Raw genomic sequence first — 16,409 nt, 5'->3', positions numbered from 1 at the left:
TGTGTGTGTGTGTGTGTGTGTGTGTGTGTGTGTGTGTGTGTGTGTGTGTGTGTGTGTGTGTGCGTGCGTGCGTGCGTAAACTGCATACATGCATGTGGTGCCCAGGTGTCCATCATCCACAAAAATGCTTATTTTGTGATTCCATGATTATATGTATTAGAGAAAATAAATTATGTTCAATCATTGTCAAATGATCAGGAATTCATCAGAGGATTGAGTGGTCATGCAGATTCTTGGATTGGTCTGAAAAAGACTGAGGAGAAATGGACTTGGGTGGATGGAACACCTCTGACAACACAGTGAGACATTTTATTAGTTGTTCTATTATAATTCTATCAAAGTCTCTGTATGTGAATGATTGAGTGGATGAGGTTAACATGTTGTTGTTTACTCTACAGGTACTGGGCCAGTGGATTTCCTGCTAACTATACAATAGAACGGAACTGTGTATTCTATTCAATCTTGTATGGAGAAGGATGGAGAAATATGATATGTTCCAATACAAAATTCAACTGGATCTGTGAGAAAATATGTTTGCCTTAACGTCATTGATGAAAGTGCAGCTTAGTGTGTGCGTGTGCGTGCGTGCGTGCGTGCGTGCGTGCGTGCGTGTGTGCGTGCGTGCGTGCGTGTGTGCGTGTCCTCTGGAGGAAGTTGGCATATCAACTTGGTGGAGATATGCACTCTGAGGGGAACCCCTCTAGGACCCTGGGGGTCTCTGGGCCTTCAAAACCACCATAAAAGAGAACCTGTCTGCAATTTACAACTGGATCTAGACAAATCTTCTAGCTGACAAAATAAATGACCCCCCTCAGTTTTTCTGTAAATATACTTGTATTGCTCCTAGTATTGATTAGTATTGATGATTTCTTGTATTGTATGTTTGTACACACGTTTACTCCTTAACCCATTTAGACCTGAGGTCGATTCTAAAAACGCCTTCTAAATCCTGACCTAGGTTTTCTGAAAAACTTCAAAAATGTATTAAAAATGTCAACAAATGTATTGTATGTTCCTATAAACATAGCACCCCAAAAGGGGTTCCCATCCTGAAAGGTATAGTTACAAATAGGGGTTCCCACCCAAAATGGGTTAAAAGTGACATTGAGCTAATAGAGCCTGCCTGCTTGCTCCTTAAAGAGCTGCTTCAGCAGAACTACAAGCTGCTTCTAAATAGTGAGATGTGATCATTCTTTTGTGAAAATTTTGTTTTTTCTATATTATATTGAACGGATATTCTGTGTCTGATTTCTATCCAAAAGAAGTAAAATGTACACATACAATGATGCAAACAATGTAACTTTAGACAATATTCAGATGTAAAATGTTCCCGTTTTAAATTTAGCAGGTACTGCTAGTGCCCTGCACATTAAATGTATGACCACACAGTGTGTGTGTGTGTGTGTGTGTGTGTGTGTGTGTGTGTGTGTGTGTGTGTGTGTGTGTGTGTGTGTGTGTGTGTGTGTCTGTGTGTGTGTGTGTGTGTGTGTGTGAGTTTGTGGGTTTATGTCTTGTTCTTCCTTGTTGCGACACAGACCGACATGGTCATAACCCACTACAGTATATTCATATTGAACAAGTAACGTGTTATTTTGATATATATTTTTCTATACATTTGCCTTGGAAAGCCAGCTAACTGGCTGTGAGAGATTGATGCTGGCTATACACGAATCCACGGAGCGCTGCCCTGGGCTGCGGTGTCAACGCTCCGCGGACGCGACACCGCAGCAATGGCCGCCTACAGGCAGCTACAGGCAGCGCGTCTGTGGATTCGTCTATACACACACGCCTGAAATTGGAAGAAAAAAAAAACAAGCAAAGCATCTGCTATGTTTCGTTGTGAGCTTGTAGATCTTTTTTTTCCCCCGAACATATCCAAATATATATATATATATATATATATATATATATTTAAAGACGGGGTGCCGTTATTTTCAGTGATTTTTTCCCCCCCTAAAACATAATCATCAGGTATTATGGTTATACTAGGAGGAAGATTTTTTTCAAGAAAGTATACAGAAATTGTTAACATTATGTTTTTATGTGGACACGCCTCCAGTTCATTAAGTATACCTGGTTCTCACCTTAGCACCACCAACCTGTCCTAGTCCCTCCTCCTCCTCATGCCCACACCTGCTGTGTTATGATAATGAGGGGGAGGGTATGTTTTTACTATGTCACTAAAGCGCTGTTTTTCTATTGGCACGTTTGACCCTCAAGAGCAAGTGGTGGAAGTAAACGGCACCCAGTCCCCCCCCTCCCTGTGACTTGTGGTGTCCCACAAGGAAGTATACTAGGACCCTTACTGTTCCTGATATATGTGAATGATATGTCATCAGCCTGCGACTGCAAACTGTTCCTGTTCGCAGATGACTCAGCCCTGCTAGTCTCGGACAGGGACAGGCTGCAGGTTGAGAAAACTCTCAGCTCCGAACTCAACAAGATCTGCATCTGGCTCTCTGACAACAAACTTTCATTACACCTGGGTAAAACTGAATCCATCCTCTTTGGGTCCAGTCCTAACCTTAGCAAGGCAGAGAGTTTCACGATCAAAGTGGGTGATGATGTCATCAAAAGAAAGGATGAAATTACCTACCTGGGCTCCATCTTGGAGTCAAACCTCTCTGGTAACAAAAACGCCGAAAAAGTGATCAAAAATGTCAACCAAACAACACGCTATTTGTGGAGGATTGATCGTCTAGTCAGTAAGAATACTCTGAAGATTCTTGCAGGGGCCCTCATTCAAGGTCATTATGATGATGCATGCACTTCATGGTATCACAACACCTCCAAGGCCTTAAAAACAAGGCTCCAAACATCCCAAAACAAACTTGAGGCTACAGTGGTTATCTGTTCGTTCATGCCCGATCTTCAAACGGCCGCCTATTGGACCTCACAGGTCCACAGAGGTATGTTTAGGTACCTTTAAAAGTTGACGCCCACAGAATCTTAGCGCCTCCCATTGCAAGGATTAGAAAGTTTAGTGTGGCCGTTCAGCCACGAGGTGGCGCTTGGTATCAAAATTAAAAAAAGTTAAAGTACTCGTTATAAAGAAAGTCCAGTTTCACATGTTATGTTAAAATTGAAAATAGCAGATCTACAAGCTTACAACATGTAGCTTAGTTCTGCTATTTTTAAAATAGACAACGTTTATATAAGGCTGAAGTGGTTAATGTATGTTTTGTAATAATAATCAAAATCATCACCGTGTGGCGTGTGTCTCTTTCTTTGAGCGGGGGAGGGGGAGTTCTATCAAGCCAGGCTATTTGTTCAGATGCAATTTCAGCGCGGCTATTAAATAGGCAAAAGAAAAAAAAAGATCTACAAGCTCACAACGAGTCGCGATGCAACGCTATTATCTAACATTTTAGTCTAGAACAAGTAACTGTCTTTTCCCCTGTATGAGTCCTCATGTGTCTTTTCAGATTACTTGTTTCACCAAAACCTTTGGTACAAACGGAACAAGTAAATGTTTTTCCCCCTGTATGAGTCCTCATGTGTATTTTTAGGCTTCCCATGTGACTAAATAATTAATAATCAAACAACAGTAGGCTATATAGTACACGTTTAATAATAAAATCACTGATCAAAGTTCGAGTTTCTAGCTTTCAAAAACAAAAAGCAGATTTGCAAGCTCATTGCCTGGGATTCAAACCCGGGCCGTAAAATGACTGGACATCAGCTGTAACCACTAGACTAACTTGCCTGTCTGAGTCACAGAGGAAAGAAGTAATTACAACACAGCAGTTGATTCGGGATGAATAATAACAATAGGCCTACTATATATACAACGTTTGTCTGTCTGTTTGTCTGTCTGTCTGTCTGTCAGCGCGCACAAGATGTACTTTGTAGATGTTACAATCTATCTTTAATAATACTAATTAGATGTGGTGTAAAGTAAGTTATTTTACTCCACTACAATTATTTGAAAACAAACTAAGCAAGTTTGATGCCAATACTTTGTATTGGCTTTGTAGCCTAGTTTTACTCAGTAATATCTTTAACACAGGCCTTTTACTTGTAACAGAGTATTTTTATATTGTGGTAAAAAACGGGACATTCGGCAATATATTAATATTACATATTACTTTTTAGTTACTTAAAAAATTAAATAATTGAACAATTAAATAATCTAGATTTTGTATTATTATTATTATTATTATTATTATTATTAGCCCACAGATTATTTTTGGGACAGAGATGGCAGATGAGCAGGCATTTAAATGATAAGATTTAAGGATTATGAATTACATTAATGAATCAATGTATTTACTTAAATTAATCAATTCATAAATAGACATATACCTTAATGTAATGTAATCTAGAGTAATTTCTTTCCTCTGCAAACATTTTAGCTCTCTTCTGCCACCCACTGTCCACCTACTGTATTACAGCAGAAAACACACCCCCAAGGCATAGCCACACCCCCAACCTTTCACAACCTAGGGTAAGGTAGGTAGTGGTAGGTGCCTTTCAGAGACTGAGGCGCAAAGGTCAGCAGGTGACCACTGTACTTCTTGGCCTCAATCGCAAAACCCATCTAACCCCTGCTCATTTAGCTAGGATTGGATGGCTTAGGGTTGAGGACAGAGTACAGCAACTTGCTATGGGCCTGGTCTTCAAGATACACCACAACATTGGGATCCCCCCTGTATTTGTCAAAATACTTCCAAAATGTTAATGAAGTCCATGATCATAACACCAGAGGCAGCTCCACAAATCATGTTCAACCCAGATTTGGCTCAACTAAGGGAATGAACTCGTTCTCATGCTATTCATCAAAAATGTGGAATGCCCTACCAAAAGGAGTAAAGGAGTGTAAAACCCTACTCACTTTCAAAACTGCCCCAAAGATACACCTTCAGGAGGCTGCAATTCGAAAATGGCCCCTGTCTAAGTCTTAACCTACCCCCCCCCTCCTTCATTTTCCTCTTTTGTATATATATATATTTTTTTCTCTCTTCATACCAGTAACCTGAAAGCTGATTGTATGACATTCTGTATAGTAGTGTGTATATCTGTCTGCCTCTTATATGTCATCATGATTTGTGTGCATGGGGTTCTCATCTTAAACAAGCTGCGTGCTTAATGAGAGTTCCAGTTTAGTAGACCTTGTATTGTGAATTTGTACTTCCATGTACTGTTATGTACTGTCATGTACTATTCTCATGTCTTACTAAATAAACTACATCAATCAATCAAGGTTTCAGCCTCCAGGTAGAAACTCAAAATAGTCAGAGAAGACATAAAACACCATAAAAACACCACCAGGGGGCTTAATGAAGTTCTATCAACCTCATAGACACATGAAAAACAGAAAAAGTGCTAAACCATGGCACCACCTCTTTAACCATGCAGAGAGCACTGCTGTTTTTGCTTCAGGAAATAAAGCAGACAGGAAGAGGAAGCTTTGTCTCTAAAACCATTTCCTGAGTCTGAAAAAGCAGACGAGGTCTTATTGACCACAGACTACTATGATGTTCATTTTATTGTTTCATCAATCTATCACACATTACTAGTTATGATTATTCTTTATACAATACAGTGTCACCACTATCATGAACACAACTAAATGTACAACTTTAAAAAAATATATATATTATATAATATGTGTGATAATGACTTTATTGGCCAGCTCATCTACAGCACAGTTCATACATCTGAAACCACAACTCTGTTTGTCACGTCAGCACCATGTGACCACGTCTAGGAATACTTTCTGTGGTAAAGAGTCTATTGGTTATTCTGCACCGTTGTGTGTTGGTGTGCACGTCCACAGGCATGTGAATGCACGTTCATGTGTCTCTAAAAGTACGTGCTTTGGTTGGACGGTGTTAAAGTCAGACAGCAGATCAGTCCGTTCTACAGCAGTGAAGCCCAATGTAGGACAAACACAGATATTGGACAAAGTGAGTAACATTACATTTAAATATATTTAGAAATGTAGGGCATTGTATTGTAATAAACTAAAAGGCTAATATTGATATGTACATTATTAATACTTAATTGATGTTTTTGTGCTGTTCCTTAAGATGTCTGCAGATGTTTCTGGTCATCCAGATGTTTCTGGTCAACCAGGTCCATCACAGCGTGTTCGGTACAACAGAGGAGTCAGGAGCAGGTTTGAGATGCAGGAGGAGACAGAAGAGGAGGAGATACAGGAGGAGAGAGAAGAGGAGGAGATACAGGAGGACAGTGTGTACGTCAACATAGAGACAGACCAAGGCCCTGGAGATCAAGGTAATTATATATTTATTTTATTTTATTTCAGGGCTTTAAAGTCCATGTTAGAGTTTTTTTTCTCCCAAGATATTATTTGGGCTTTTCTGCATGATAGCATATAGTAGAGAACAGGAAACAGGGAGAGAGAGACGTGGAGTGGCATGCAGCAAAGTAAAAAAAAAACTACAGTATATTTACTCATACTGTTGCAGTGGATGTTACACAGGTACACAGATATTATTTACATATATTATATATTATAAACACATATATATAATAAGGACAGTGGATGTTACACAGGTACACAGACATCATATATTGGGGGCGTAACTACCGTGATGCAGACGACACAGTTGCGTTCGGGCCCAGAGTCCTTTGGGGCCCATGGCCGCCCACCCCCTGCCGTCCGTAAAATAAAATAATAAACACATACAATACAGAGATGCAATGACAGTTGCATCTCTGAGCCTACCCTCTCCAGTGGAGAGGGTAGGCAGGGTAGGCAGTGTACCCTCCACCTACCCTAGGCTAATAACGAGGAGGAAGTCAGAAGAGGCGAGGATACCGTGGGCTCCCCCGACTGTACTGAGCTGCAGTGTTGCCATGTCCGCTTATTATAAGCCACTTTGGGCTTCTTTTTCCATAAAGTTGCTTGGGTGAGTGCAGTTGCTTATCTGGGCTTGTTTCCTAATTTTGTTTTAATTAGTGGTTCTCAAACATTGTCATGGCAAGGTTTAACCCACAGATGAATATGTATTTGTCCACAAACCCCCCATCTCAAAATATTTTGTGCCATATATATATATGTGCCATATATATATATATATATATATAATATATATATATATATATATATATATACGAAACACATTTGTGACGTGAGTGCTAATTGAAGAAGGTTAGAACAGAAGGAACCCCTCTGGGCCCCAACAGTTTCATTGTGGGCATGAGATCTATTTAGCCACTGCCTTTTCATCTTATTACAGACCCCTAATTCAAATAATGCAAAGAGAATACGTCAATAGTTTAATATGTATAATTATACTTTTTATTTTATTTTATGCACGATAATAAAAACATTATTTATGATTAACATACTGATGATTGCACTTGACTTGATATTTTTGTATGGTAATGGTTGAAATTTCAGTTCCAGACCAGGCAGGTAACAGTAACTAGGCAGACAGGAAACAATACTACAAAATAAGATACACAATACCAAGGCAACAACAGAGTAACAGAAAACCAAAACCAAACAGAACAGGAATACAAGACAAATACAGAACAAATGAACTACAGAACAGTCCTAATAAGTCCAAAACCTTATTAGGGCAGTCAAGGTCCAAGGGCTGAGGAGCGGAGTGTGACACAGTGGGAATTTGAAACCCGACATCTGTACGACCGGCTGAGACAGCGAAGCACGTAGAATGAACAGAGACTGTCTTAAAGGAGATTTTTGGACTAAGTTTTTCTTACCTTTTCTATGATGTTATGATATCTTAGGATGAATGGTACAGTAGAAAGTTTTCATAACTCCATCCTGGGTCCGCCACAGCTTAAAACGTGCGCGGATAGGCCTTGCGTTAGATCACATGTTTTAATAGCTTTTTTTTTTTGATCTGACTTTCATAGTGACAGAACACTGTCAAAAAAAATACAAATAAACAGAAGTCTCGCTAGACGAGATTGAATTCTCGAGATTTCAATCTCGTCTAGTGAGACTTTTTTTTTGGTTGCATAGTGTTCTGTCACTATGAACATCAGATCTCACAAAAAAATTTATAAATAAAAAGCAATTAAAATATAATCTAGCGCAAGACCTATCCGCGCACGTTTTAAGCTGTGGCGGACCCGGGATGGAGTTATGAAATTGTTCTACTGTACCATTCATCCTAAGATATCATAACATCATAGAAAAGGTAAGAAAAACTGAGTCCAAAATTCTCCTTTAAATGAACCGCCTGAGATGCGTGTGAGGGCGTGAGTGAGCTAACTTGTAGCGAATGAGAATGAAGAGAGGTTGAACGTGGAGAGACTGACTGATTTGTAGGTGTATGTATTCATGAAATTGTCAACGAATGGGGGGGGGGGGGTCCGGGGAGAGTGAGCCAGCATGAAAACATCCTGCTTCCGTGGCTACATGAACTATCGCGACACTGAATTTGTCTCCATCAGTGGCGGGGGGGGGGGGGGGGGGGGGGGTGTTGAGGGCCCACGGTGACCACCCCGGGCCCACTGTTGCCTCGTTGCACAACTGTTATATATATATATTATAGATATCATAAACACATAGATATAATATTTTTTTCCTGTTTGGGGGGGGAAATGTACCAACAGAGAGGTTTTTATGTTAAGAGGAGGATGGCTAGGTGCTGGGGAAACCCAAGGATGGGATTAGAACTAGTTGCCTAGGGTGGGGCCCCCATTTAGGATGGGGTTTGCCCCCACACCCTGTTAGGAGGGTTTAGGGGTCACAGAGTTTTTTACCCCGTGTTTGGAAGTCACATTTTTGTCTTGTTTTTTTAATATGTGGAGACAGTACAAAAGAACTGAACATTTCTTTGAAGTCAGATAAAGAGGGGGATTTTGAGAAGCAAATTAATGATAAAGAGGGGATGTAAAGTATAATGAGAGGATGACTAGATAAAGAACCAGACGATATACCTAGGCTCCCCCAGAGAGTGAGGAAAAATAATATAAACAAAAATAATAACAAATAATTCAAGCCCTTGCCTTGTGATATTACAGTCATGACTGGACTGAATTGAAATTATATGTTTCCCTGTTGATCTTTTGTTTTACGTATGCGTAGTCTGTCTCCCACTGTTTTTATTTTATTTTGTATATGTTGTATGTGTGTGTGTGTGTGTGTGTGTGTGTGTGTGTGTGTGTGTGAAAAATCTAATAAAAAACTAAGTGACAAAAAAAATAATTAAAAGTGTATCCCTCTTTGTACCTTTAGCGTGTATTTTAGACGGTTTAAATCACTATCAGGTTGGAAGTAGCTAGCAGGGCTTTTAAACTCATGTCTTGGTCTTTAGTCTCTGCACACCTATAGTTGTTCATTCCATTACAGGACAGAGCTCTAACATGTGGAGAAACCCTCTCAGAGTGGTTTCTGTATGTCTGGGGATGTTGTGTCTGATCCTGATGGCTGTCATCATCGGCCAGGCTGTACAACGTGAGTAGATCTAAAACTACCACATCACTCACTCAGGGAGTTTGTCACTGATATTTTCTTGCTCTGGCAACTGAAGACCACTGCAGCATTACCCTAAACCTTGATGTGATTAGTCTTTTTACCCACATTTTTCATTAATATGGTTATGGATCTAATCACAGATTAGACCGTAACATATGCATGTAAAAGAGAATAGTAACGTTGAATTTTGTTCTTCACAAAGTTAATTTTACACACAGATGCTTCCCCTCATCATAAACAGTATAGCAGTAGTTTATCATCACTGTTTTGTCCTTTACAGGTAACCCAGCCAATGACCAGTTACTGAACAACCTGACAATGGAGAAAAACCTGCTTCTGACCAAATATATCAACTTGAATGTGGAGAAAAACCTGTTGGAGATCAACAACCACAACCTGACCATTGAGAGAAAGCAGCTACAAAGAGAAGTAAAGCAGCTTGAATGTGCAGGTGAGACTGAGAGAGATCATAAACATTTTGGAAGGAATTTAATTAAGAGTATGATTATTATTAACATTTTAATTATTGTCAGCCAGAGATGTAGTGGTAAACATAGATTAAGGCCACATCCACACAGAGACGTTTTCAAAAAGTTTACCATACACACGGAATCGTCTCAAGAAATGTCCACACGAAACCACTGAAAACACCACAAACTGAAAACGCTGTAGTATATAGGGTCGGCCTGTGGGTGGTGCTGTGGTGGAAAGTAACTAAGTACAGTACATTTACTCAAGTACTGTACTTAAGTACAATTTTGAGGTATTTTTTTTACTTTCCTCGAGTATTTCCAATTTTCAATACTTTTACTTCTACTCCACTACATCTCAGAGGAAAATATTGTACTTTTACTGCACTACAATTATTTGAACGCTTTAGTTACTAGTTACTTTGCAGATATAAATCATTACATTATAAAACATACATTATTTGCCCTATTTTACATAGTCTATTTGAAAATAGCCGATCTACAAGCTCACAACGCGCATCGCAACGCATTGTGAGCTTATAGATCAGCTATTTTCAAACATTTCAGTACTTTAAGTATATTTTGATGCCAATACTTTTGTACTTTTACTTTGATTGAACTCAAGTAACATTTTGAGCACAGGCCTTTTACTTGTAACAGAGTATTTTTATATTGTGGTATTGCTACTTTTACTTAAGTAAAATATCCGAGTACTTCTTCCACCCAAATGAATTTGACCCACTGGCAGGGGTGCAATGCTCACTGGACGGCCTTGCACGCCGTGCCGGAACCTATTTGACCAGGAGCACACGCAGGCACACGCATAGATTTAAAACTACTTTAAATTCGCACCTCAACAAAGTTTTCAAAGGCTCCCGACTCACACATAGCGAATTAACATAGGAATAAGCCTAGATGCATATCAATTGTCCATTGTGTGACTTGCAGTGTAGGTGTTAAGCGACGTGCGCGTCACGTCATTGAAATAGAGTGCAAGAACATACCAAATGAGCATTGCATGCCTGCCCACTGGTCAACTATAGTCGAGATGCTGCGCATCAGATAGGTTGCGAACGTCGTCACTACCGTCCTGGCTGAATTCAACCGGGTGTTTGTACTTTCTCTATTTACAACCCGTACATCTACATTAACGTTCAGATTTCAAATATAAAGTTAACTCATGGCCATGGATGTTACAATTCACTTCGAGTGGGTGTAAGTACCCGTATCTTCCGTATTGTTCAATAAAGAGCATTTTAATCCGATCGGCGGCCAATTTCTCATAGTTATAATGTACAAGCGTGCAATACTCCTCCCAACCGATAGGGTCGCGTAAATGATTGATTGATTGATTGATTGATTGATGTACTTTATTTAGTAAGACATGAGAACATCAGTACATGGACAAATTCACAATACAAGGTCTACTAAACTGGGACACTCATTAACACATTGAATGCCAAAAACGGTCCGGACCGTTTTTGAGGGTCCAAACGAGAAGTGCCGAAAACGGTCCGGACCGTTTTTGACCCAATTCTATTTTTATACATGTGGGCCACGTGGGGCGCTAAAACGAAACTTTGACATCACCCAAGCAGTTTCTGAGAAGAAGAGGCTGGATGAGGCTCCATGTCAAAAATCCTTCCGGTCGGCGTTTTCAATGTTATCTCCTTGATTAAAAGCTTAATATCTCCATTTCTTTTTAATGTGGTGGAAACGAGCCGTTTTCGATCGGCGATCACGCTGCAATGGAGGGTCGCGTTGGAAATATTATTGTTCCAGGCGTTAGTCGGGACCCTCCGCCGTCTCGCACGCACGCTTTGTTTACATGCATTTCCGCGTCGGGGCTTCTCACAGCACGAAATGTATAACGCAAGTGGATGGAAGAAATGCTGGCACTCAACGTATAATATTTTAATAAACCTCTGGCACCCAATGTGTTAAGCACTGAGCTTGTTTAAGATGAGATCCCCATGCACACAAATCATGATGACATATAAGAGACAGACATAGAGAGACAGATATACACACTACTATACAGAATGTCATACAATCAGCTTACAGGTTACTGGTATGAAGAGTGAAAAAAAAAATGTAGAAGAGAAGAAAAAGAAATAGGGGGGGGGTAGGGGGGGTAGGTTAAGACTTAGACAGGGGCCATTTTCAAATTACAGCCTCCTGCAGGTGTATCTTTAGGGCAGTTTTGAAAGTGAGTAGGGTTTTACACTCCTTTACTCCTTTTGGTAGGGCATTCCACATTTTTGATGAATAGCATGAGAACGAGTTCATTCCCTTTGTTGAGCCAAATCTGGGTTGAACATGATTTGTGGAGCTGCCTCTGGTGTTATGATCGTGGACTTCATTAACATTTAGGAAGTATTTAGACAAATACAGGGGGATCCCAATGTTGTGGTGTATCTTGAAGACCAGGCCCATAGCAAGTTGCTGTACTCTGTCCTCAACCCTAAGCCATCCAATCCTAGCAAAATGAGCAGGGATTAGATGGGTTTTGTGATTGAGGCCAAGAAGTAGCCTTACTAGTTTGTTTTGGGATGTTTGGAGCTTTGTTTTTAAGGCCTTGGAGGTGTTGTGATACCATGAAGTGCATGAATAATCATAATAACCTTGTATGAGGGCCCCTGCAAGAATCTTCAGAGTATTCTTACTGACTAGACGTCCAATCCTATACAAAAAGCGTGTTCTTTGGTTAACCTTTTTGATCACTCTTTCGGCGTTTTTGTTACCGGAGAGGTTTGCCTCCAAGATGGAACCCAGGTAGGTAATTTCCTCCTTTCTTGTGATAACATCATCACCCACTTTGATCGTGAAGCTCTCAGCCTTGCTAAGGTTAGGACTGGACCCAAAGAGGATGGATTCAGTTTTACCAAGGTGTAATGATAGTTTGTTGTCCGAGAGCAAGATGCAGATCTTGTTGAGTTCAGAGCTGAATTTTCTCAACCTGCAGCCTGTTCCTGTCTGAGACCAGCAGAGCTGAGTCATCTGCGAACAGGAACAGTTTGCAGATGCAAGCTGAAGACATATCGTTCACATAATCAGGAACAGTAAAGGTCCTAGTATACTTCCTTGCGGAACACCACATGTCACTGGGAGGGGAGGGGACTGGGTGCCGTTTACTTCCACCACTTGCTCCCTCCCTTCCAGGTAGGATCTCATCCAGCTCACCGACGTATCATCAAAAAATTGCTTTGAGCTTATCGATCATAATTGGGTAATTAACGGTGTCAAAGGCCTTCTGGAGGTCCAGCATGACCATGCCGCAATATTTGCCATTGTTGACATCTTGTTTGATAGAGTCGTTTAAATAGAGAAGGCATGTGTCAGTGGAGTGGTTTGTTCTGAAACCAGATTGGAATTTGTAAATGATTTATTCTCTGCAAGATACTTATCGACCTGTTCATAGACAATTTTTCCCATGACTTTCGAGATGGAGCTAAGAATAGAAATAGGGCGGTAGTTGCCAGGGTCTAATTGGTTTCCTTTTTTGTACAGAGGGGTCACCCTTGCTTTTTTGAAGTCGTTAGGTCCATCACCCTGTATGATGGAGAGGTTTATTATGTGAGTAATGATTGGAGCAATGGAGGCGGCTTAGTCTTTTAGAAATTTGGCGGGGATATTGTCGAGTCCTGTGGCTCTGTGTTGTTGAAGTGCACTACATTTTTTAAACACCCCATCTGACACAGGGGAGAGTTTAAAATCATCTTTGCGTACAGCTTGTTTTTCGTAAAATGAGTCAACATACTCTTTACGATAGCACCCAGAGTGAGGGGGTAGTTTTTAAACCAGTTCTGAGGCTACGGTCGTAAAGAATATGTTGAGGATTTTACTCACTTCCCAATTTGTTGTAGTGAGTCTCCTTCACCTTGAGGTTTAGGTTTGTAAACCTGGTTTTATTTTTTTTGCTGCAGCCTAGTAGGTTGTTGAATAGCTTCCAAAGCTCTCGTGGTTTGTTTTGATTTTCCTCAATTTTGTCATCGAGGTAGCTTTTTTCTGCTAACAGGAGCATGCCATTTACCTTGTTTCTAAACTCTGAAATGAAAGCCAATGGAGACAATTCGAAGACAATAGCCACCAATCCGAGTAAAAGGGTTTTTATTGAACAATACGGAAGATAGGTGTACTTATGCGGGCCCATACATAATTGTAACATCCGTGGCCATGGGGTCAGCACTTTATATTAGAAATATGAACGTTTATGTAGATGTACGGGTTATAAATGGAGAAAGTGCAAACACCAGGGTGAAGTTCATCCATGACCGTCGTAACAGACGACCGTCATGTGATCCATGGCCAACAGCAAGGCGTTTGTTTTCATTCTTATAAGACCGCATGGCTCATTTGTATGCACGTGAAAATACATTAAAAAGTAACTAAGCGGAAAGTAACTAAGTACATTTACTCCATGTCCACTTGTTGCTGACGGTGGTAGTGTAGGAGCAGCGCTGTAAAAGCCCCATCGCGTTAAGTAGTACAACGCTGACGGGGTCGGTGTTTGTTGTTGGGGGGGGGGCGCATGCGGAGGGGGGGGGGGGGTGGCGCATGCAGGGGGGGGGGGTGCTCGGCGCATGCGGGTTAAGCGAGAGGTGGAGCTATAGCGTCATCGGTTCAGGAAAGATGCGTATTTGGTTGTACACACGGAGACGCAAGGGTGGCGTTTTCAGATTTATTCACTCTGGGACCCGGTTTCAAAAATGTGCGTTTTCGGGCACCCAAAACGCCGGCTCCGTGTGGACGAAACGTGTAAACGATTAAAAACTTATGCGGTTTCACCTAAAATCGTCTCCGTGTGGATGTGGCCTAAAACATTATCATTATTGGTTTATCACCATCACCATATTTTGGTTAGTAGTAAAACCTCATCATTATGCTAACATTAATCAGATAATTTATGACTCTGGTTTAGTATTTCAGTATTTCACAATTGCAGTACGTATTAGAATGATTATAAGTGCATTGAATCAATAAAATTTGTGTTTAATATTTAGACAAGTGGTGTCCCAGTGGATGGAAGAAGTTTGGATGCAGCTGTTATTACAGATCTGCTGAAGCGAAAACCTGGAATGAAAGTAGAGATCAATGTCTGAATGCAGGAGCAGATCTGGTGGTCATTAACAGTGAAGAAGAACAGGTTAGTGTATCTGTGTGTGTGTGTGTGTGTGTGTGTGTGTGTGTGTGTGTGTGTGTGTGTGTGTGTGTGTGTGTGTGTGTGTGTGTGCGTGCGTAAACTGCGTACATGCATGTGGTGCCCAGGTGTCCATCATCCACAAAAATGCTTATTTTGTGATTCCATGATTATATGTATTAGAGAAAATAAATTATGTTCAATCATTGTCAAATTATCAGGAATTCATCAGAGGATTGAGTGGTCATGCAGATTCTTGGATTGGTCTGAAAAAGACTGAGGAGAAATGGACTTGGGTGGATGGAACACCACTGACAACACAGTGAGACATTTTATTAGTTGTTCTATTATAATTCTATCAAAGTCTCTGTATGTGAATGATTGAGTGGATGAGGTTAACATGTTGTTGTTTACTCTACAGGTACTGGGCCAGCGGATATCCTGGTAACTATACAATAGAACGGAACTGTGTATTCTATGGACACTTGTATGGAGAAGGATGGAGAAATATGATATGTTCCAATACAAAATTCAACTGGATCTGTGAGAAAATATGTTTGACTTTGACTTAACGTCATTGATGAAAGTGCAGCTGTGTGTGTGTGTGTGTGTGTGTGTGTGTGTGTGTGTGTGTGTGTGTGTGTGTGTGTGTGTGTGTGTGTGTGTGTGTGTGTTGGCATATCAACCTGGTGGAGATATGCGCTCTGAGGGGAACCCCTCTAGGACCCTGGGGGTCTCTGGGCCTTCAAAACCACCATAAAAGAGAACCTGTCTGCAATTTACAACTGGATCTAGACATGTCTTCTAGCTGACAAAATAAATGACCCCCCTCAGTTTTTCTGTAAATATACTTGTATTGCTCCTAGTATTGATGATTTCTTGTATTGTATGTCTTTATATGTCTTGACGCATTGATGCAGGACCACAATGGAAACAAGCCCTCAGGGCTTTTTGTGGTATTATTTTAGCATCATTGTAACTGTACCTCTGTACTTAATGAAAACTGTTAATAAAGTATTTAATCAATCAAAAAAAGACCTCTACATGGAGACACACTGACCTACAGTACCCAGGCTGCTTTGTTCTGGTCTATGCCAGTGGTTCTCAAACACTGTCATGGACCCCCATTATAGACCCCCATAAGAAAACATTTGTCAAAATAATCCAAAATAGCAGATGTGGAGATACAATTACTCACCAGTAATATAAATAAGAACGGTTTTACACAAACAGAACACAGATCTGAACGAACAAAACTCGTTTAATTTTCAATCTGTCTTTAATTCCTCCATTGTTGCATTACATCACAACATGTTTGTAGCTCAAAAAAGTGAATGAGTGAAGTAGAGATCAACTCATCCATCCATTTTTCTTT

The 16,409-nt window shown here is 40.5% G+C and overlaps 2 protein-coding genes across 2 annotated transcripts in view; both read left to right on the top strand.

The window, feature by feature from the left end:
• LOC308100635 (uncharacterized protein) overlaps positions 1-16,409 on the top strand; it is a gene marked incomplete at its 3' end in the record, with an annotated part of 59,163 nt that overhangs the window by 3,952 nt on the left and 38,802 nt on the right. The gene's annotated exons all lie outside the window — the stretch shown is intronic.
• On the top strand, positions 5,783-15,783 carry LOC308099767 (uncharacterized protein). Its single transcript, XM_080448523.1, has 7 exons — positions 5,783-5,909; positions 6,033-6,240; positions 9,299-9,403; positions 9,705-9,875; positions 14,898-15,040; positions 15,256-15,356; positions 15,456-15,783. The coding sequence occupies exons 2-7, from the start codon at positions 6,033-6,035 to the stop codon at positions 15,604-15,606; spliced, it is 879 nt and encodes a 292-aa protein (XP_080304649.1). The 5' UTR covers positions 5,783-5,909; the 3' UTR covers positions 15,607-15,783.

This window comes from Gymnoscopelus braueri (genome assembly GCF_963280865.1).
Source record: "Gymnoscopelus braueri genome assembly, chromosome: 14".
Lineage (NCBI taxonomy): Eukaryota > Metazoa > Chordata > Actinopteri > Myctophiformes > Myctophidae > Gymnoscopelus > Gymnoscopelus braueri.
This window is presented reverse-complemented; position numbering and strand designations above follow the sequence as displayed.

What these genes read in the sequence shown, in the direction of transcription:
- LOC308099767 (XM_080448523.1), top strand. Translation starts at nt 6,033, where the DNA reads ATGTCTGCAGATGTTTCTGGTCATCCAGATGTTTCTGGTCAACCAGGT. An exon ending in TTAACAGTGAAGAAGAACAG is followed by an intron (nt 15,041 to 15,255) that starts GTTAGTGTATCT and finishes TCAAATTATCAG; the next exon opens with GAATTCATCAGAGGATTGAG. An exon ending in GGAACACCACTGACAACACA is followed by an intron (nt 15,357 to 15,455) that starts GTGAGACATTTT and finishes TTTACTCTACAG; the next exon opens with GTACTGGGCCAGCGGATATC.